At 37.1% G+C, this 23,056-nt stretch overlaps 3 protein-coding genes across 13 annotated transcripts in view; all 3 read right to left on the reverse strand.

The window, feature by feature from the left end:
• The window catches only part of LOC111327383 (CLIP-associating protein 1-A), a 44,259-nt gene extending 36,019 nt beyond the window's left edge, over window positions 1-8,240 (reverse strand). For all 7 annotated transcript variants that reach the window (XM_022931549.2, XM_088741896.1, XM_088741895.1 and 4 more), the window contains exons 1-7: window positions 7,751-8,240; window positions 7,250-7,328; window positions 2,252-2,295; window positions 1,266-1,325; window positions 1,060-1,151; window positions 685-760; window positions 240-337 (exon numbers count right to left, since the gene is read on the reverse strand). In XM_022931549.2, the coding sequence (XP_022787284.2) occupies window positions 240-337; window positions 685-760; window positions 1,060-1,151; window positions 1,266-1,325; window positions 2,252-2,295; window positions 7,250-7,328; window positions 7,751-7,936 (635 nt within the window). In that variant the 5' untranslated portion in view covers window positions 7,937-8,240. The remainder of the gene's footprint in view (window positions 1-239; window positions 338-684; window positions 761-1,059; window positions 1,152-1,265; window positions 1,326-2,251; window positions 2,296-7,249; window positions 7,329-7,750) is intronic.
• A 1,361-nt stretch (window positions 8,241-9,601) lies between these two features.
• LOC111327408 (uncharacterized) lies at window positions 9,602-14,903 on the reverse strand. 2 transcript variants are annotated; one of them, XM_022931581.2, is made up of 6 exons: window positions 13,783-14,903; window positions 12,568-12,653; window positions 11,320-11,379; window positions 10,835-10,893; window positions 10,638-10,696; window positions 9,602-9,978 (listed from the first exon to the last, which is right to left on the reverse strand). In XM_022931581.2, exons 1-6 carry the CDS (start codon window positions 13,802-13,804, stop codon window positions 9,884-9,886), a joined length of 381 nt encoding a protein of 126 aa, XP_022787316.1. In that variant the 5' UTR covers window positions 13,805-14,903; the 3' UTR covers window positions 9,602-9,883. The 2 variants fall into 2 exon arrangements, with proteins under 2 accessions (XP_022787316.1, XP_022787315.1); XM_022931580.2 differs by having other exon boundaries at window positions 12,568-12,750; window positions 13,708-14,903.
• A 147-nt stretch (window positions 14,904-15,050) lies between these two features.
• LOC111327407 (uncharacterized) lies at window positions 15,051-22,976 on the reverse strand. 4 transcript variants are annotated; one of them, XM_022931578.2, is made up of 9 exons: window positions 22,818-22,976; window positions 21,338-21,651; window positions 20,980-21,031; window positions 18,830-18,958; window positions 18,221-18,280; window positions 17,873-17,988; window positions 17,558-17,688; window positions 17,327-17,374; window positions 15,051-16,182 (listed from the first exon to the last, which is right to left on the reverse strand). In XM_022931578.2, the coding sequence occupies exons 1-9, from the start codon at window positions 22,854-22,856 to the stop codon at window positions 16,178-16,180; spliced, it is 894 nt and encodes a 297-aa protein (XP_022787313.2). In that variant the 5' UTR covers window positions 22,857-22,976; the 3' UTR covers window positions 15,051-16,177. The 4 variants fall into 4 exon arrangements, with proteins under 4 accessions (XP_022787313.2, XP_088597557.1, XP_088597556.1 ...); XM_088741430.1 differs by lacking the exon at window positions 15,051-16,182 and adding an exon at window positions 16,218-17,141; XM_088741431.1 differs by lacking the exon at window positions 17,327-17,374.
• Between the last annotated feature and the right edge of the window lie 80 nt (window positions 22,977-23,056).

Consider the following 23,056-nt stretch of genomic DNA (forward strand, 5'->3'; position numbering starts at 1 on the left):
ATTCAATTCTAGTAAAAACAGGGAAATGGCTGTTGCAAAAATTCCATCAATGGTGATTGTTCATCATCCCTTATTGGAAAATGAGGTGAAAGTAGCCAGCTGAAGGTTGCAGACTAGCCAGTGGTTTAGACTGGCTACTAACTCTTTTTGACAGTTCTGTTCTCGTCATCTGAACAAAAAAGTGAAGCATTGTTGATCAGACAGCTCTGTATAACTAAAAAAATGCATGCCCCACTAACCTTGACGACGGAATGCCTTTCTTGCTAAGGTCCACTCTCACTTTCTCGCCAACGTGTCGGTAAATTTCAACCAAACTGTTAATGGCACTGTCACGAACCTGGAAGAAAATTTATCTCTTTAGAGAAACTTGACACAGCATATCAATGCCCCCTTAACAAATGTATAAACTCGAACCCTAACCCTCACCCATGAGTCTCAAGCAACATGCAAGTTATTGAAAAAAAGAGAAGCTGCATGTTGAAGACTTTGCCCATCGCAGGCAATAATGAAATCGTTTCCTTGAAACAGTGGATTGGATTCCTTCCAAGTTCTTTGAGCATCTCCATCCTCAATTCTCAGTAGTCAATTCTTGATAATTTCAAGCATTGAGGATTGAGTTTTGAGCCAAGACTGTCAACTTACTTTAAAGCAGTACTGCACTGTACTGCATTTCACTTCTCTTACCTGGCTGTTTGGATCACCAAGAAGCTTACAGATATGTGGAACAAATTTTGACACAGTGAGAGATGATGGACCAAACCTAAACAAAGCAAAAGAGTAAAAAAATGTTTGTGTCAGTCCTGAGGTTAAAAGACATAATTATTCATTATTTCATTCCCTGGCATAGCTCTGAGAAATCTGTTCAATATATTTTTTTCTCCTCATCTCTGACTTTGTTAAAAATTCTCTTTCTTAACAGGTAAATGTTTGAATGACAGGTAAATAAAGAAAAGAAACATTACATCTTACAATCAGGAAACAACAACCATACAAACTGTATGAAAAGGAGATCTTCTAAGAAACTTGTGTTCACAAATACAAAGAATTCAATCCACTCACGCATTCAAAGTAGTTATCAGACAATGCAAAACTTCTTCTCTCACTCGCCAAGCCTTGTGACCAAATGCTGAAATGAGCTGTTCAAGCACATGCTATAAAAGATAACAAAAATATAATAATCTCCAGCTATTAAAAACCAAAAGACAGATATATCAAAACAATGTATACTAAGCTAATGAAAAAAGAAAAGATGTTGATGAACGTACCTGAGGTGTAGACACTGGGTACATAAACTTCTGCAGTAATTCTTGAGCAGAATCTCGCACCTAAATGAACATGGAACACAAGATATAGGTAAGATACAATAAAAGTAATATCACAAGAAATGTGTTCAATCCCCTACAACAATACAGCACCTTTGGCTATAACATCTTAAGTGAGTATGTAAGTTCCTACATCATCACAGAAGTGTTACCAGCCAATAAATAACTGAGTAACCTGGGTAACCTGTGGTGGTCTCACATTGGAACCACAGTACCCTTGACTGTAATATCTACAGTGAGTATGTAAGTTATTACATCATCACAGAAGTGTTGCCAGGCGATAAATTACCAAGTAACCTGGATAACCAGTAGTGCTCTAAGACTGGAACCACATGAAGTAATAATACCAGTCCGTATGACCAACTTAGTAAGTTGCAAATATTTTGTATCACAGAAGCTTAACCTGGTTTCCATAGCAGGGAAATTCCTAAACCCTTTCATAAAATGACATGTCTAATAGGCAACTTCTCCCAACCATTCCTAGACAATATCCAGCAAGCAAGTGATGAGAATAGATGGACTCATTGGTTAAAGGGTGACATCTTGATTTTACACCAAATTCTCCTGCAGTGATTTACAACTAAAAGTATAATAGCTAAGAGGCAGAGTTAAAAATCAGATCCTCAGACAGTGAGACTCAAAGGGAGAAAAGGAAAGGTGGGCCATTTCAACAAAACTGGGGGCCACTAGTTACTCAGTTGAAGCACTGTTCCGTGTTACCCTCGTTAAATAAAGTTGATCGATTGATTGATTGAAAACTAGTCATTCAACAACTGTGTCAGTGTCAGAGAAAAAATGTCTTGTATGAGTACAAGAAAGAAGGACCCCAGCCAAGCAGCTCAGGTCAATTGAACTGGAGTCTATGTCTACATTTTGTAACACACAATCAGAGATTAACAATATGCAATAAAGAGAAAAAATGTCCACACCTGCTGCTTGCTGTCACCTAACCTCTCCACAACAGCAGGAACAACTGAAAAATTACAAATCCACAATCAGTAAGAATAAGAATCCTATTGACAATAAAAAAATTTGCTTTTGCAGACAGAGAATATTTTAAGAAGAATTTGTCAGCAATGCCAGAAGTCAACTGAACATCACGATATTGCCTCTTGTACCTTGAAGTTTGTACTTCGCTTCACAACTATTTTTACTTCACTTAATCTGAATTTGTTCAAAACATTTTACAACAGCAAATAAAGTACTCAGATGCCCTCGATAATTCATTTGCCTCCAAGAACAGAGTGCAGTATTGCAATACAACTTGATTCTGCCAATTACATGTAAAACTCAGTGACTTGAAATTACAGGGCTAGCGAAATGTATGTTTTATTTTTAATCCACAAATATCTAAACACAAAATTTAAACACAAAATTAAACACAAAATTATTAATTAAACACAAAATTATAATTAATAATTAATAATTGATAATTAAACACAAAAACAGATTTGTCAGGGTTGCAGCAAAGATGTGTTCATCTTGTTTTTTCAAATTGCCAAAAAATTAGATCAGAAACAGTTAGGAGAAATTGTAACCATTTGAACCCAGAGTACATACTCTTTTTAACATATGCATTCCTATATAAATAAGAACAAATCAGAATTATGTAGAGTGAAAGACTTGAGCCAAGGACATAACTTAATCTTATCTCAAAAATAAAATACTACAGCTGCAAAATTAGGAAACGCCCTAAATGTAATCTAAAGAAATATTTAAAATTTTGAAAAGGATATTTAATACAAAAGAAATTCCCCCAGTTTCTGGACAAGTATTGCAGTAAACAAGGAAAGGGAAAACAATTTGCTGAAATATATGACAACCAACCAAACTGAACATCAAATTGTAACTCAGACTGAAAAATATTTTGAAATCAAGCTTCACAAATATTCTTCAGTCTTAGCATAGCAAAAACTTAAGAATACGAACATGGATAAAATCCCTTCAGTTTAAAACTGAGGTAAAAGATAGTGTCATTCTAAATAATTTTTTTTGAAGTCAAGAGGTGAACAATTATTTGAATAAGTTTTAAAAATGATAATCAGAATGTAACATCTGTCGTCGACTTTGAATATCATCAAATCTGAAAGAAAAATCTGAAATACTATTACAGCTTTAGTACAATAACTTACCATAAAATGTTTCAATTTTGACCGTACACTTTAAGAACAGTTAAGCGCAAAAAGAAACTGGTCAGATTATTGAAAATCAGTTCATTTTTTATCAGAAGCTGATATCTTTGAAGGGGTTGAAACATTAAACATTATTATGCAAATTACATTTTGTAGTCTAATCACAGCATGAAAATTGACTTTTGCACTTCCTTTCATTCAAATGCACATTTAAATATCTCCTGCAAATAAGGAGGCTTCATTTAAAGGTCTTATCAACTTAAGTCAGACTTAAGTGTGCAATTAGAATTGGTCTTCTTTCTTTAGACAACATACATCTGTACAATTATCTTATCGGCCAATTTCTGCAGTAAACTTCAAAAGCAAAATACATATTCTAAAGACTTTCAAGTTTTCAATCATTTTAATAGGATGTTGAATTACATTTTATAATGTCAAAATAGCACACTAAGCCTTCAGTGCACCCTCTTTCTTTTGTTTATTGTTCTCTTGTTTTTTCTTTCAGGATTGATTTTCCTTCTTTCTCCCACTTCCTGTCACAGTTAGCACAAAATATAATATTTATTTACACAGAAAGAATATTTGTCCTGAACATTGTTTCTGGTCAGGGTTCTACAAAAAGAACTGTTTCAGAGCGAGATGCTTGCAGAAAGATGTTTGCTTGGAATAATAGTTCCTGATATTCAAGGAAAGTCTATAGTAAGAAGCCCGGTACTTAAATTTCTTGAGCTAATTGTAAGCATTATTGAAAAATGCACAGCTAAGGGTTTGTTGCATAAAAAGATAATTGTGTACATTTGATTCTGGCATGCAATATCACAAGTTTCAACAAAGTGTTTTTAAAGGAAAAAACACACCAAAAGCCTAATAAATCATCTCCATGCATTAGAAAATGATAAAAAAATACTTTTATCAAATAAAATAAATTTCTGAAGCTTTAGAGAGGACACTATTTCAATTGTTCTGTTTTCTCATTTTTTTGGCATTTTAAGTACAATATTTTCCCCTAATTTTGAGTTCAACAAATGCTATGAATAGGCAGTTCAAAACAGAGAAAACGCTTGGCATGAAAAGTTACCATTTTAATTTTAAATCACTTCTGATCTCTCCATTTATTACATTCATATCAGGATTTAATCAGTTGATTCTTGAATGAACTTGATAACAAGCTCAGTGTTATTACCTTTCTTTTCCCAAAGACATATCAAATTCCTCATTTAGAATTTTCTCCAAATGATTATCTCTTATTCCACAATTGCTTAAAACAAACACTTCCCTCTTACGAAATTTGTCCTTCATTTCCTGCTATACAACTTAGCTTGTGGTATTAACAAAGAGAATGCATCTTTACTCATTAACTCACTTACTTACATGTACTTTACTCTGTTCATTTATAGTGTTCAATTTGAACCCTGCCGCACCAACTAAAGGTCATACAAAAACCTTCTGACCAGAATGAAATTATAGCAGAAACATAGTTTTAGCTCCAGCCATTTACACCAAAGATATTTCACAACCAGTAATAACACTTCCATCTCGAAATACATACCCAAAAATGGAATAAAAAGAAAAATACATCATTGTTTGAAAGAAAGACTTTCAAAAATGTCCACAGGGTTAAGTGCATGTATACATACCACATATCAAATTGTTAGTAAAGGGGCACAGACAGATTAAAATATTTTAAATATTTGTTGAATTTGGTATCAATTTTAAGTAAATTGGCTCAAATTTTTCAGTTAATTTTGTGGCAAATGGTTCAATTCAATACTCAAAATTGAAATTCCATAGGATTCATTGCGTCAATATTGTCTTAAAGTTTTCCTTTTCCTATTTTTTTTTTTAGGACTTACGAGATTTTTCATGTCATCCCAGAGAAACTTAGTCAGCTCAGAGAAGTCAAGTGAGTTGTCCTAAATATTTCTTTTCTCATAATTCAAGATTGATTGCTTTTAACAGAATCACAGATAATCCAATTATTTAACTATTAAACTGAAGAGTTATACCCTTAAACAATAGAGCTGCCCTGGATAAAAATATGCTTCACTGTATGACTTAAGATAAAAACATTTTATGACATCTAAAGAGTTGAAAAACTAGCAAAAGCAAAAATATTGCAAGCCCTAGTCCCTAAATCTTGCAAATAAATGCAAAAAAGTTATTTTTACTCTCAAATAAAGAAATCACTAGTATTTAAAATTTTCAAAATGCACTTGATGCCAATGAAACTTGTCGACATAAATAATGAATTAGGTGTTAACCTCTGTGTGATATTCATTCCCATCTTATAGAGTAAAACAACAAATACAATTTAAAATAGAAAGAGAAACCAATATGGGAACAAGCTGACCTAGACTGGTTCGAAAATCTATCACCAAAAAAATCATAAAAATCAAAAGCTTAATGATAGCATGAAAACAGGCTTATAGCTCCTATTTGGAAACACAGTTATAAAAAAAATCAATCTTGGGTTACTTTAGGTTTTATGATGTTTGAAAGTTCTGTTTACAAAGTGATATTGAAAGAAAAAAAATGCTTTGAAGGACAAATTCCTTTCCTCCATAAACCCAGATCTTTAAACCAAAACCTCACTTTTAACCAAGCAAAACCCCAAAAGTTGTCTATTCAAACCAAACACATAGAACCAAATGAAACAGTATATATTGGGAACAAAGACTGACAATAAAAGAGTAAAAAAGCTAAATTCCAAATATTATTTTCATCTTTTTATAATGTGCCTATTAGTTTAATCAAGCACACTTGAAATTTTCTATATATGATTCAAATTACTTTTGATTGCTTTGACTAAGTCAAGGACACTTATCAGACCATCCATGCAATAAACATACTTATCTAATGCTTGAGTAAACATAACATTCATGCATAAAACACACATCACTCCAACTTCACATAACAGAGCAAAAAGAAAGAGTGCAGGAGGGAAGCAGAAAGACATGTCCAATTTTGTTGTTAAAACCAAGATTAAAGAAAATAAAAATTTGACGAATGGAAATTTGTCTTGAGATGATACATGTGATTTTTGGCTGAATAATAAACATTAACAATGTCTTAACAGTGTAACATCTTTCAAGTGAAAAAGGAATTTTATTTAATTTTACCGTGACAAACTGACTATTGTGAATTCGAAGTTAAACCATTTGTCACTCTATTTGTAAACAACTCCCAGCAGGAATTTAATAAACAGTCTATGAAATCGGAAGAGATATTTTCACTTGTCACAGCATTCGACTGCTGTTTACTACAAATTGCCTGTCAGAAATGACGACAGTTCGGCGCAAAATACAGCAACCTCAAACAAGATTTGAACAATACACTACCAGGTGTTTTGCTTGTCACCGAAAGTTTTATCCACCCGAAATAGTATTTAAATTTAATGACCATATCTTTATGTTAATCTGAATTTTCAGATGTCTTCTGAAACGGCTTGCTTCTGAATTGAAAACTAATCAACATGCAGTGTTAGCTAAATAGTAATTTGCCGCGTTTGTTCGTAAATAACATCAATTCACAAGGGACTCTAGAAAGTGAATCAAAACTTGCTTGTGTAAACAAAGAATAAAATATTTCATAACCCTTAGAATCTAAATATTCACCCGATTTTGGCTATTTTTTCAATTACTTGACAGTTTACTTACTGATAGAGAAGCATCTATTCCATTTCAGACAACAAAGCAGACAGAGAGGCATGTAATCGCGTTGTAAAATATTAAAATTAAATTTATTTAGATATTACCTTTGTGGATGCGATTTGTCGCAATAATGCGTATTGCTAACCTGGCAAAAGGTGGCTTCGGAAATTTGCTCCAAGACGATCGACGATTTGATGGAGGAGATCTAGTCCTGTTAGGCTTATCTACAATATAAATGATTTTTTATTTGTCTGATAATTTTGTGTAGAAGGGATGAAAGAAATGTAATAAATCAGTAAACGGCAACCATTGGCTGGAGGTCGATCAAAGGGTGCCAATATAACAAGACTGAAATTAAAGAACGATTTTACCAATTTGCAATGATGCCTGCAGTCTTAATGAATAAACCCCTCAGTTGCCAGAAAAATAGAATGCCGCCATGAGGTTAAATTTTTACGATCCCCCACGCAAATAGGACGTTGAGAAGTCTACTACACATACAGGCACAAACAAACAAAGAGCAATCGGTGTTCAAAATATAGTATGTCTGAATCCCAGCTTGCGAAACTCGTCGTATTTCATGTCGATCTATTATGCACAAAAGCAAAACAGATTCATAAACGCGACTTTTTTACATATTTCTTACCTTGAAATTGCTGCTGTTTACCCAACCAACGAGCCCATCGAGGAGCTTGTCGAAGCCTATGAACTCAATTCCATTAGAAGGAACACTTAGATAATTCGAGAAGTCTTCTGCCGCTTTCAGCCTTCTTTGGGTATCTTGAGATGTTACAGCGGCTAAAATCCCTTCTAAAAATGCTATGTCTTTCATTTCCGTTTCCTAAGTAGAGCTCTTGAGTTGGAAATAAGAAAAGGTCCACCAAGAACGAACTCGCAATAATTCACTTTCAAACCACTTCGAACCGCATTGCCGTAGAACAGTATAGGATTCGTGTCTTCAAAGTACTGATAGCGCTATATGACAAAAAGCCATGTTACTCGACAACTTTTTTCAAGAATTAGCTAAACAACAGCTCTTAAACAATAGGATCCAAAAGAGTTGACCCCAATTTTTTCCACCTAAGATTTTCTACTTAGAATACACAAGATTTCGCCGCCATTTTAGAGTCCAACGAATGCGACGTGGTGACGTCATACCAAATGAAAAGAGAATTGGAAACTAATCAGAATTTAAAACAGGCTTCCAAGTGAGACAAATCGTTACTAACGCAAAAAAACGCCAAAATTACATTATTTCATTCAACCTCTTCGACTCCAATTTACTTCGAGTAATATCTTTATATCCCCAAAAAATTAATCCACCACAGACATCTCGAAAATTTTAAAATACTGATTTAAAAAAATTGAAAAAACAGGGGTCACACAACTGGTCACACAACGCTTCCAGTATAGGTTACTTTGATCGCTAGCCGCTTGTTTTCTCAGATCTCCTCAAATTCGCATCGCCATCAAATTTTCAACCACTCCATAAAATTTCGACCTTCTTGATATTCTACCTTATAGTTACTTATTTTCGTGGAAACTTAATTTCGCGAAAATGGAAGGCAGGTTTCGAGAGCCTTGACAAAAAATGCATATTCTAAAAGGAACTAAGTTTCGCTAAAAAATTGTCGAAAGAATGATATACAAAAAAAAAATTAAATGAGTCCAAAACAGGATTAATAGGCCTGCGTAGGAAACCAGTTACGTGTTTCAACCTTCTTCTTAGTTTGGACCCCACGAATACATCTTAAAGCGGACACTAGTGTACAAAATCGGACACGAATGTCTCAAATCAGACATTAGTGTCACAAGTTGGACATGTCCAAAAATCGGACACTAGTGTCAAAAATCGCACACTCGTGCCCAAAATTGGACCCATAAGTAAAAAATCGGACATTGATATTCAAAATCGGACACGAGTGTCTAAAATCAGAAACTAGTGTCCAAAATCGGACATTCGTGCCCAGAATTGGACACCAGTGACTAAAATCGGACAATGGTCTCTAAAATCGGACACTTATTTCTAAAGTCGGAGTCTAGCGTTTAAAGTGGGACACTAATATTTAAAATTGGATACTAGTGTCTGAAATTAGACACTAGTTTCTAAAATTAGCAATTAGTGTCTAAAATCGGACACTAGTTTCTAGAATCGGATACTAGGGTCTAGAATGGACACTAGTGTCTAAAATCAGACCCAATATTGGCGCCTTCAGATTTTCACGAAAATATATATACGTGGAAGTGAGTAACTGAAGTCTGTTCTCTAGAGTTGGAAAGCGGGTCCTTTTCGGGGGAAGAGTATTATTCAATTTATTTGTGCATTTGGCAAAATACGTTTGTATTGAGCGAACGGGATGGGAGGTTCTAAGGAAGGATTAGCTGGCGGGCCAAGTATCCTGCCCGGGAATCTCGAGATGAAGAGATGAAAAAGTGGCATTTATGGATATTTGTTTTGGTAAACGGCATGGCCGGTCACAAATCCACGCAGATTACATAATTGTAAGATCTCATGTTTATTCACTCCAAAAATAATCTAGTATTAAATACGTCACTTTTTGGGTAACCAAGTGATCTACTCATTTTCTTTTTAAACTAAGAGACTAACTAGACGATTCCACTTTGCGTGGAAAATTTTATACCCTCCAAAAATTGTAGTACCAGTTCAGTTCTTGTTCCGTATCATTTAGACAGTACTGTAATTACTTCGCTACAGTTTAAGAAACATTAAGTAACTACGCAAAGGTTTAGTAGAAAATACGAAGGATGTATTTTTTTGCTACAAGTAAAGTATTGAGCCATCTTCGAAAAAACAATTATCTTTTCCACATTTTTGTCTCCAGGGTTTCGGGCTATAATTGAAACTTGGAAAATCTGTGAAATAAAAAAATGAGATCATCGAAATTAGTAGATTCGAGCGCTACCTTTTTATGCCGGATTGCCTCTGTACTTCAGACAAATAGCCGTCTCCTCGCCCCAATCCTTTTGCAGATCTCAGGCGAGAGAGACGAACTACTCCTCGGAGGATTACAGCGAAAAGACGACTGACTCTTCAGACAATAAAATGATTTGAAAGAAACTGACGCCGATTTGCTGTCCGCAAGAGAATTTGTCAGTCCAAGACGTCGCTGCAAAGGCAAACACACACCAGATAACCTGAGATATATGATAAAGTAATGTTCTTGGAATGTAATCGATGTACAGAATTAAAACCCAAATTTGTTACTTAGCTGTCCACCTAAAACAGGTCAAAACAAACACTTTTACTTTTGTACATTCGTTTCCAGACCCTTTCCCAGGCTCTTTTTTCTCTTTCAGTTTTTGAGGGCAAAACCGTGGGAACTCAAGGTGTCCCCTTAATAAATATTTTTCCATATGTTTCACTGTGTTTATAAAAGCGCACATGGACTAGACGAAGGTACGCTGTTTGACCTTCATAATCATCAGTGACAATGACAAAAAGTAGACCCGTCGTTTAATGTTTAAACCTGACTTGGAGCAAATTAGTAGAAAATTTGTTCCCAAAGACTTACCATGTCCACATCCATTGTTTTGTTTACCGAAAAGTCTAAAATCGTCTTCTGTAGGAGTCCTGGAAAACATGAAAGGGTCGTTTCGATTAAGTTCATTCTTTTGAAATCCTATCGGAATATCAAAACTACATCAAAATTTGGTCACGCCCATCAAAAAATGCTCCCTTTATTTTATTGTCTGCCAACAACAAAATTACCAATCGTTTTCGTAGAAATAGTCTACTTCATCCAGGGATATGTCTTGTCCTTCGCCAATCTAGAAAAAAATGTATAACAACCACAATTGATGAAATCAAAGGAATACAGTTTCGTGCCTACCAAAATATAAGAAACTGAATGTAGGAATCGTCGGAGAAAACACAGAAATGATAAAGCGTTTCTTTCTTTGTTTTTTTTAGTTTCCTACGTCCAAAATCAAAGTTATCGCAACGGCCAATTAGAACAAAGAATGACGTCATGCCAATAAGAACTCAACACAGAAACAATCAAGCTGCTTAACCTAAAGCGCGGGAAAACGGAAGCGAACGAGACGCAAATAGTTTTAATTATGCATCTGATTGATTAGAGAGAATGGTGCTAGCTTTCTAGATCAACCACTGAGTGAAGCAAAACAAAACGGAAGTAATGGCAAATGTCCACACTTCATGAAAAACTGCTCTTTTAGATGGTATCCGTACCGTACCGAGATCTGCCACATGAGTTTGATATCACAGCGAGCTCTCATTTCCCAGTTTAACCGGTCCTAGAGGAAGGAAAAAGAGAATTAACAGAAATTGCAGCAGATGAAAGGAATAAACTGAAAAGTCTTCAATAATTTCGGTCATCACACTGAACTAAAGCAGGAAACGATCGGAGTAAACCTCAGTCGTCAGCCGTTACAAATAAACCTAATATTGGCTTGAGTCCTTTCAAGCACAGTGGCAGAGCATCGAAGCACGAAATCTGAAGATCAAAGCTTTGATTCCTCGGAATGGATCTACGCCCGTGGAAAATGATTAAAATATTTCTTCATTGTGGGATCGTATTTCTGTTTTTGATAATCATCACAAGGGTGAACCAGTACAACACCACACGCTCCATGGCGTCAGGGGCGTTGCTAGGGACGTCGTGCGTTTCCTGTGACCCCTATTATATCAGATTGTGAAGACACACGAATCGGAAGAATCTGAAGCCGAGAACATATTATTATCCAAATGCACTAAGTAGAGGACAAATATCATGAGATATTTGGACAGTGCGCATGAAACAGCAGTTGATACTGAATAACTTAATATACGTTTTGGTGTGTAGTATCGCTGAGTACTTTCACTCGTTATAGCCCTGTGGGTTCGTCAAAATACGGTACAACTCTCAAATATATTCAGCGATACTACACACTAAACCGTCTGACAAGATACATGTATTTACTCGAATAAGCACTGCTCCCGAATAACGTCTCTCTTGAATAAGGGTCGCATTTGGGACATAAAAAAATGTTAATAGGCTCCGCCCGGCCCTGAATAAGCGCCGCATTTTGGACAAAAAAACCTTGATGGGCTCTGCTTCCGAATAGAGTTGAGTGAAGACGCCTCCGCAATTGAAAAGTGCCGGAGGGAACGAATGTGACAGTTAAAAAAATGCCTCTGTCAGTTGCTGCAAAAAGTCCGCACAAATAGGAAATGGACCTTTTAATTTCGAGAAAACATTTCGCTGTCGTGTCCAATTTTTGAATGAGCACCGCCCTCAGAAAAGCGCCGACCTCGAATAGCGCCGCATTTGAGGCGAAGAAAATTAGGAAAAGCGCCGTGGTGCTCATTCGAATTAATAAGGTAACCTTGTTATTTATTTATTGATCCCCATTGCCGGTGGATTAGTGCCATAGGCTTCCTCGCGTAAGATGCGCGGAAATTCGTAACACTGCGGACCCCAGTTCCCCAATCATTGTACTCACAACACTGTTTTTCCTGCTCCGTTTCGATTTCTTTCGTTTCTTCTCCTTTGCGGATGGTGGCTTGGTTTCTCCGCGATTCTGAGCGCCTGAAAGTCTTTTTAAACAGAGTAAACGTGTACAAGGCAAGGCTTTCGTCAGATGACAAAATATGAGAACTAATGTCCAACTGAGGAAACTGAAAAACTAGCAAGAGCAAATACGTTGCTTCAGTATCATATACCTTGAGGAGGTGTGTTCTGTTACAACAGGAAATTACATGCATTGCAAGTTGTATAAATTATATGGGGTACAAATTGTATACAAGATTCAAAATTGGACAACAGGATGGAAGACGAAAGAAAAAGGAAATTACATTGCAATTTGTATAAATTATATGTGGTACAAAAGGACCCTTTCAAGGTTAACGCCGCCATTTTGCCGGGGGTGCAAAACGGCTGGGGCGAGCGCAAAATGTACAGTGAATGTATGGAAAAAGTCGGGAGATTGATGCTCGATAATTTGAGGAAGGTTGACATTCTGCAATTTCTATGAATTACCATACTAACTATGGAATTACGAAATAAAGATACCAAGCAAAAGATGTTGCCGATTAAACGTGAAGGGTTTCAGGCTCGCTGAGAAGTGAGAAATCTTATTTTTAGTTTTTCATACAAATGCTTTTAAATTTTCCCGGAAACGGCGGTTTGGTTTTAGAGACAAATATATGGAAAATCAAAATCTTAATTTGCGGCTTTTTTCACGAGACTTCGTTTCTCAAATTTGATCGGGAAACTGGTAATTCTGGTATCTTTAGTTTGTAATCCATAGAAATTGCACGATGTCAACCTTCCTCAAATTATCGAGCATCATTTTCTCAACTTTTCCCATACATTCACTGTACATTTTGCGTTCGCCCCAGCAGTTTTGCAACCCCGGCAAAATGACGGCGTTAACCTTGATAGGGTCTATTGTACACAAGACTCAAAGTAGGACGAATGGACGGAAGACGAAAAAAAGGAAATTACATTGCAATTTGTATAAATTAAATGTGGTACAAATTGTATACAAGACTCAAAAAATAGGACGACGGGACGGAAGACGTAAAAAAAAAAGGAAATCAAGTGGTTTATCGTGGATTTGTATTTAATTGAGCTTACTCACCATTAATCGAGAAAAATGGTTAAAAGTTTGCACACTAAAAACACCTTCAGATCTTGTCCGTTTAGCTTCACAAACCTTTCCTTAGTGCATCAGTCATCCTTAAACGAAACAGCTGCTTGTTTTAAACGATGAACTTGCCAGTTAAAGGAACAATGTTTTCGTGCGTCACCCATGATTCAATTTCCTAGCACTCGTCAACTTCTGCGCATCCAAGCGCGCGTTCGGAACTTAACGTATTTGATACCGTTAATTTCGTTCAAACGTAACAACAGAGAACTCTCGCATTGGTCTTCAAGGGGACCACAGTTACAATCAACCTCACTAGGAAAGATAAACGTGATGTACATTTAGTAGATTAAGACTTAAGGGGGGTAACTTGAAAGTAGTTTTAATAACGGAAATATTCAGGACGTTTTGTAAACGGCACGCGCTTCCAGAGTGAATGTAAACAAATGCGCGCGCTCCGGCGAAATTTACCAACCAGCAGTCTGTAATCCAGTCCAGAATTTAATTGTCACACATTAAAAAGCATAACTGTAGACGTTCCCTAATAATATCCTCGCTTGAAATGAAAAAAAGATGGCATGTTAGGCGTGGTCTAAGACTACAATAAGTTCTGCTGTGGGACAAAATTCTGGAAATGTTTTGGACGATAAACCTGCAAAACCAACGAGAGTACATGTCAGAAGTCGTCTTGGGATGCCCTCTGCTTAGAGTGATCTTCTCGATCCGCCCTCCTGGACACAAGTTTACAAACAGAATAGGAACTCGTGTGGATTAGCAAATAAGGAAATGTGGATGGCGTAAATACATTAGAGGCTTGAACAGACAATTCAAAGAACGCCATAGGAGCAACCACCGCTGGTTGCCTGTGGTATTTGAAGCTTCTTGTACGAATGTGAACGTACATAATGTGAATCAATATGTGGAGCCTACAAAATAATTAATCTTTGATGTATTTCCGGTGAGATAGCAGGTGCCAATGCAAGTCTACAATCGCGCAAAATGATTTGGTTGCCGTCAGGCGCGGATCCAGGAATTTTTAAAAGGGAGGGGTCTAAACTTTGATATAGAAAATGCACCGATTTTTAAATTTTTTTTTTTTTACACCAGTGCGTAAATAAACAAAATACCTTGAGGTGAGTTAATGTTTGATACTTTCAGTCGAGCACTGACATGCGATGCTGTCGTTTGAAGAATTGCGATTTCAGTATGACCCCGGAGGATCTGGACCCTCCCCTGAATCCGTCACTGCCCTTCCCAGTACCTCGCGCCAGAAATCCCGGCTTCCAAAAAACTTTAAATGAAGAGGCCAAAATGAGACACAAATACAGCCACTCTGCTTTCCTGGCAAGTACTTTTATTCACTAAAAATTACAATTCTGAAGAGAACTCAACCTAACCATAGTAATCCGTGCGCACAAACACATCTTGTTTTCCTCTAAGCAAATCAAATGGCAGCAATGCAACAATCTTAAGTCAGCAAGACTAAGATCATTACGTTACCCGAATTTGAGACACTCCTTGGCCCGAGTCAAAAGGTCTAATTCAGACTGCGCATAGATGATGTGTTCCACGAAGCAGTTGATTGGTCGTATCACGCAACACACTCGCGGAACAAGGCCAACCTAGGGCTGCATACGCACGGGGAAAAGTACCTGTATACATAATTCCACAAGATGACAACATTACCCACCCTAAAAAGAAATCCTATAATAAAACTGCGTTGAAATGATAAAGTGTAATCAACCCGTAAAGACGGAACAAAGAAAGAAAAACTAGTCTTTGGACAAAGACCGAATAATTGCTTTGAACGATGGAAATAGCACCTTCCCTAGAAACCAGTCCATTTTACTCGAATTAAAAAGAAAAAAAAAGGAAACAAAAAGAAACGCTCGAGACGGGAGAAATGCGAAAACTGAAAAAGAACCATTGTAACGAATCGGACTGCTCCAAAACGGAATAATTCTCAGGATTTCAGCGAGATGGAAAGCGCTGAATTTTGTTCCTTACCTGCAAGAAATAATACTCTTTCTTCGGTCTTCGGTAATTCTTCAAATCGCTGGTTTTCACGATTCGCCTGTATTTTGCATTTTTCTTTCAACAGAAAATCTTCATTTTACTTCTCGCGCGTTTGGCCAATTTTCCGTTTCTTTGAGGCATTTATCAGGAAGTATCTTCCTTTCTTCATTCTTCTTCAACTTCATTTTCTTCGCAAATTTTTCTTTCTTTCTCTTCCCACAACCTGGCTTCTTTCTTCAAAACTTCCCCTCTTTCTAACTTCGTTCTTTCTACGAATCGATCTTCGCTTTCTTTTCCCTTCTTTTCCCCAATCTTCCCATTTCAGCTTCATTTTCTCCCATGTTTTCTAACTGAATTTATACGCTTCTATCTTCGATAATTCTTCTGTCTTGCACTACTTGCAAATTTCGCGATTGGAGTCTTCGCTCTTCGTTTTTCATGCTTGTTTCTACCCTGTCGCAAAACAGAACCAAGTTAACATCGACAAGCGAACTAAACAGTGCACTTTATTCCACTACAAATTTTAAAAATGAGTAAAATACCGCTTAAAGCCTTAGAAAGTCAACCCAAAAAGTGGCACAGCTTGACCAAATACTTGTGAAAAAAAACTTGAACACTTTCAGAATCAAAACACTTTGGTGAAATTAAGGCGAAGCTATCTGCTTAGGTTAACCAATCGAAAAAGTTTTCGAACGAAATGTCCATCTATGACAGAATGCTGTTGAAGCTAACTTGTAAACGTATCATTTCTAAGGTGCGTTTGGAGCGCGTCTTCGAAGGGTTCGATGAGCCTAGAATGCGTCTAAATGCGTTTGATGTGCGTTCGAAAGGTGTCTTGAAATGAGAGATAAAATATGTTCGTTCTACGACAGATCTCACATGTTAACAATGACGCAATCTTGCTGGATATCAGAATTACATGAGCGATAGCAAACTTGAACGAAGAATCACTTCACACTTGCGTCCTCTTCCAGTACTTTTCAAGATAGCTATGATGTCACTAAACAATTTGATTAACAAAGTTAAGTTAAAAAATCTACAAAATAAATTCCTACAAAGACTTGGATCACAATTGCTCGACGTGCCTTCAGCGTAATGCACAAGAACAGTACATAAAACAACATTTTCTGGTGTGACTATCACTTAAAGCTTTTTCAATTCTCGACTATCACCCTACAGAAACGGCCACATGAAAAGCAGCGCGTAACAAAGCAGTTCGTGATACTAACGAATGGTGACTAAAAGGGACGACGCATATCCTACATATATCCTACATAAATTTTCCGGTCTAAAGAAAGTCATGTCTGCCTAAGTTATATTTTACATCGCGTCTAACAGAGTGTAAGCCCACAAGCATACAGGCTTTGTCGACACAATATCACTCAGCTTGCATCACTCGATTCAGTAACGACCTGTGGAGCACAAAAGCTATCAGTCAGAATAAAATTCAAAGCTAATGAAACACTGGCCTGTTTCCAGTCAAAACTCTCACCAATTTTCACCCAAGATCAAGAAATCCATTCTCCATAATGTCCTCTATACATATATTGTAAATATAGCTCTGAGAATTTTATAAAAGTCTAACAAAATTACTCACTAATTTTTTTTCTTCTCGCTACACTTCTTGAAGATGTATTTATCAATTCTGTAAGAAAAGATAATTCTCCAACCTGTGATGCCTCGTAAACACCCTGGGATGCCTAAAATATATGTCTCCCCTGGTCAACTGTCATTTTTTTTTTTATTCAAAGATACTTTTTCATGCCTCAAAATGTCACGATACTGCCACTTAAATTCACCCTGGAAGAAATTTGTTACCCAAACTTACCCCGTGGTGAATTGGACCTGGAGCGATATCCTCCACTACTATAGTAATCTCTATGACGGTGACTGTCCCTTGAATAATATTCTCTGTCCCGAGAATAGTCGTCATAGGTACTCTTGCGATAATTTCGGTGCCTTGAAAAAAATTTAGGGAATATATAAGTAAGGAGCTGGTAAAACTGGAAAATCTCTGATAGACCCCTGGAGTTGTTGCCCCTTACATTATGGTACATTGTTGCATTTGTTATTATTTTTTGTTTTGTTGTAAGATAAACTTACTACTTTTTGAAAATGGTGAAATATGAACAAATGAACTCACTGTGTTGCTTTCCCCATATAAACTCCTGGTGTAGGTGTGTGGGCTCTTTTAGTAATGGAGTAGTCAACACGGATACGCCGACTGTCAATTTCTAAACCATTTGTGCTCTGCTTTGCCTGTGGAAAAAAAAAAAGGAGTGATCTCATCCACAAGGAGTCATCTTGGTAAGCTGTTGAACTGTTTTGAAGAAAGCACCACCATTACAGAAAAGAAATTACAGTTTAGCTATAAAAAGGTGCGATTCATTATTTAATGAACTCTTCTGTTGAATAGGTAATCAGATTGAAAGAATCTCTTGTGACTTCAAAGTGAAAGCGTCAAAGACACTGCAACAGTTCGTGAACCAACCTCTCTTGCATCATCACTACTTTCATAGTAGACAAATCCAAAGCCCCTCGACCTCCCAGTCTGTCAAAATTAAACAGAGCAGCATAGAATTGTACTTGTGTGTGTAAGAAAAAGAAAACCTTTACTTATTTTACACACTGTATGGGGATTCTGTGGACATTCAACAAAAGTTACAACAGTAGTTTTTAACCATTTGTTTTGTTGGACTCACTTTTCTCTTTTTTTAAAACCTCACTCTTTCAGCAGCTCAAACATTTTCATTGGGAGTGCATTGTTCACAGCCTCTATGTTAGTTCTCATAAGAAAATACAGTAAATGCATGTTCTGAACTGATAAGGTGGCTGAATTTAATTATGCTTGGGCAGCGAGCCTTCTCTGGGTGTCTGGGGCATGCTTGAAATTTACTACTCTCTTGAGACCTGATTTCCAGCGTTTCAGGACATATTTGAGTAACTTTTTTGGGCCAGACATTTCTGTTCCAATCAGTTCAAAAATCCTTATTGTCTTTGATCACAATTCACAAAGTACCAGTGCAAAATGGTCTGACAATGGCCTACCACCTCCTGCTGACATCCCTACCCTTACTTGAAAGAGATCAAAGTTCCCTACCTGACGATCATATACAATCTGGATACTCTCAACACTGCCGTACTTCTCAAAGTACTGTCTCAAATCTCTTTCAGTTGTGTACAGGCTTAATCCAAAAATTCCAAGACAGTTACTGGTTTCTGGGTTATCCTAAAAAGGAAACAATAACAGCATTAGCAAAAAAAAAAAAAAAAGGCATTTAGGAAAATATATCACCTAAGTTTTAATGTGTACTGGGACACGTGACACTTGCTATAATAATTCACCTGACTTGTTTTGAGGGTTGATAGCATTTTTAAAATTGTAAGAAATAGACAATTTTTTTGAGAGACATGTTTTGGCATGCTTATGCCATCTTCAATCAATGAGTAACTGAACGTGAGTAATTATATAGCATACAAGTAGATGAATAAAATATTTACCGTATGATATAATACAAAAGCGGGTACTAATTACAACATGACACCAAACATCAAAGGTGTGAACTAAAATGCTAGAAAAGTGTTATAATGCTGTAATTGATACTAGCTCAACACTGTCCTATCTCTTTACACCCTAACATCAGTATGCACATTCTCCACACATTTCCTATGATGGCAACCTGGAGATTTTGTTGAACAATCATCAAAGTGCTGATCATTTCCTTTTATTCTCCTGACCTCAAAGTTTGATTCAGGAGCGGTACTGTAAGGAGAAATCAAGTGCTAGTCACTCTTGGGGTCAAAGGGTTCAATTAACTTACTGTCACAAGAAAAAAATGCTAAAATTGACATCAGAATGTAATTTGCTGGCAGGTCTCTTTTGTTCATAGCAGCAAAATACAGTTTATTCAAGGAGATGGTCACACAGAGTTTCGGACCTCCCTCCCAGTGAAAAGGTGTTTGGAACCCTAATTTAGCAAAATAGGAGGGAGTCCAGGGTCTGAAATTAACTTTTTCCAAAGGGAGCCAACCGGGGACTAACCTTAAAAATTTTGGTCACCAGATGGATGGGTTTGGTCGCCAAAAACAAGTGTTTTTTTTTTTTTTGGTTTCTTGCCTGCCATGCCACGATCACGGCTACGCCGCTAAATTTGCAGCAAACTAAAGAAAACGTAATCCCTCTGGAACCCATGGTATAACTTAGCTTAATTTATGGTAAAAGCACAAAATTTAACCTTTCAACAAAATGTTTTCATTTGACGCAATTACATACTTCACAAAAGCCGTGTAACGGTAACAGAGTCCTAAATATCAATGGGTGTGTTTGTCCGTTCGAGGAATGTTCTTGTGAAGGCTTCAGATATCTTTCTCTTATTATTTCCATTTAGTTGGAATTATGCTGGTACCCTGTTAAGTTCTGCGTATAAGACATATGGGCCCTCTTTCTATACCTAGATTCAACTAAGAGTGCTTCGCCAAAATGGAATGAAAACGCAACAATGATGAATATGCTAGTGCCAGGCCCTCACACTCTTATTGCTCGAACCAGTCCCCGCCTAAGTTGATGGCCACGATAAAAAATACTGAGATAATAGAGACACTTTTGTTCTTTTTGTACTGGCTAAAATACAATCGAACATTTATCTAAGTTGCTGAAACATTTCAGAGCGGATGTTTCATCTCCTGAGAGCAGCAAATCACGAAATGATCGCAAAGAGGTGATAGCCATCTTTCGCACATGTAGTACTTGCTAAGACAACACCACAACTTGTATTTCAGAACTGGAATTTACAGGTATTTAAGTAAAGTATTAAGGACTAAGTGCATGTGATTCCGCTGATGCTTTCGATCTCGTCATGATTTCACCATGTCACGTTTTCGTCCGCGATATCCGTATTGGGAGAAGCCGCTGAAACAATATGGCGCCGGGTAAATACAGTGGTCGTGAAATCGTCGCTTCGTTTTACTGCAATTATCCACGGGAGCTTTTATTTTTCTTTAAAAAAAAAGCCCTTTTACCTTGGAATTTCAAATGCCCAGGGGACAAAAGGTTAGTCGCCTGCTGGCGACCAATTCTAAAATTCTGGTCACCAACACCTAATTTTTGGTCACATTGGCAACCAGTCAGTTGCAATTTCGGACCCTGGGGTCCAGGACGACTCAAGAGTTACAAATCCTAAAGCTGTCCTTGTAAGAACTCAACAATCAAAAGCAAAACTTTTCTGGGGAAAAGCATGAAAAAGAGTTTACCCGGCTTCCAACATGACGCTTCCTTGAGGAGAGAGGTGAAACACTCCTTGATCTAGGATTCAAAAGGGAAGATGCTTTGTCAGAAATAAATGAACAATCTCTGCTTCAAAGGCACTTTAAACATATTTTCCAACATTTATCTCATAATGAAAAACTTCAAAAAAAGGAATTAAGAATTCTTTGCGAGTTAGGCTGAACCAAATTCAAAGTCAAACTTGGTCACCATCAATCTACCCTTGAGTGGAGCTCACATTGATGGATGCTCACATTGATCTGATTTATTCTCTAAAAAATCTACTGATAGCCTCCTTGAACTCAAGTTATTTTTCTGAAGAGTATAATGTACTGTACCAGATACCTTTTGTGCCTGTAGTGATAGGGACTGCGAGAGTGAGATCTGGACTTTCTCTTTTTCCTAGTGTGAGAACGGGATCTGGACCTGCTGCGAGAAGGCGAGCGGCGTCTACGACGTGAACGGCTACGACTGCGTGACCTCGATTGACCTCTTGAGTAATGTGACCCAGAGCGCGATCTCGATCGTGAACGTGATGCTGAATGGGATCTTGAACGAGATCTGGAACGAGATTTTGAGCGAGATCTGGAGCGTGAAGCTGATCTTGAGCCAGCACCATTGTAGTCAGCACCTTGCTCATCCTCTCTGTCACTTACATCCTGTTGAACACAGCACATCGTTTAAAATATAATCATAACATGACAACAGAATCATGAAGAATGATTGTGGTTTCTCACTGCAGTTCAATACTCAAAGAATGATATGTGATCCTTTATCTCTCCCAAAAAGGAATTGCAATGTTTTAGTGGGTCACTACTTGTATGCTCCAGGCAATGAGTTAATCAATTGAACATTGCCTTTTGATGCACAATGCTCAGTTGTTAAAAACCAATCACAGCTCAGACACCTGAACACTGAAATCAAATTGCAGAGCACAATGAAAATACTAAACCAAAAATAAGCTTAAACCTCTCTTAACTTTATAATCCCTTAAAGTGACTTGCATTAAATTTGTCATTACAGTTGGAATTACCCCTGAGACAAACATCAAGAATAAGGGAAATGATCACTGAATAATGAAGCTCTTGATAGTCAAACAAATTCTCCCTTCTCAGGGCTGTGGTCTAGCGACACCCAATGGCCCCTGGTGCCTTACTTTTGCTCTTGGGCGACTCAGGAATCTTAGTTTTTTCATAAAAAGCATATGCTGGGCACCCTGAATTTCAGTTTCAGAGCACTGGGCTCCCTTCAATTTTTCCTACAGTACAGCCTTGCTTCTGGTACAGTAGGAAATGTTTAGATAATAATAATAATAATAATAATAATAAGAATATTTTGCATAATGATGCTTGGAGTACCAATTAGTTGGGCAACGGTGACTGCATGACGCCTTAACAGCCAGGGGCTTACTTTTAATTCTTATATCACTAGCTAGCACACACTCACTGCACTGTTTTTTGGCGCATATAGCACAAACACAGCGCATATCTGCTGAAGATGGGCTGTACTACCCTTTGGAGATCAGACATTTAGATTTAGATTTAAACAATTTCGTTGTCTATGCATGTGGAATTGATTTGTAAGTTCACATACATGCAAGCTCCCACAGAAAAATATAAACACTGAGTCACATTTCATTGAACCGAAGACAGGCTCAAACTACATGTTCGTAGAGTGAGGCAGTGGATTTAAGCAAATACATGCAGAATTAAGAAAAATGCAGTTCATTCAAAGTACACGAGGGACGAGATTTAACAAGCTATTCAAATTACTCAAGCGACTTGTTTATGACTAACTAACTCGACCATGCTAACACTCTACCTACCTTTTCTTCGGATCCATCTCTATCATCAACATCACTCATGATGGCTTAAAGATGATTTTTATGACAAATATTTGCTAGAACTTCCTAACACAGTTTCAACCAAATTGCACGGAAAGCAGATGGCGGGACCGTGGACAAGCTATCCCAGCATTCTTAGAAAACAGACAACCCGACGATGGCCGAAGTTGTCCGAGGGAGTTACGGCAAATTATGGCCATAAAAACATCTATCTCTTTTCA

This window comes from Stylophora pistillata, chromosome 12 (genome assembly GCF_964205215.1).
Source record: "Stylophora pistillata chromosome 12, jaStyPist1.2, whole genome shotgun sequence".
Lineage (NCBI taxonomy): Eukaryota > Metazoa > Cnidaria > Anthozoa > Scleractinia > Pocilloporidae > Stylophora > Stylophora pistillata.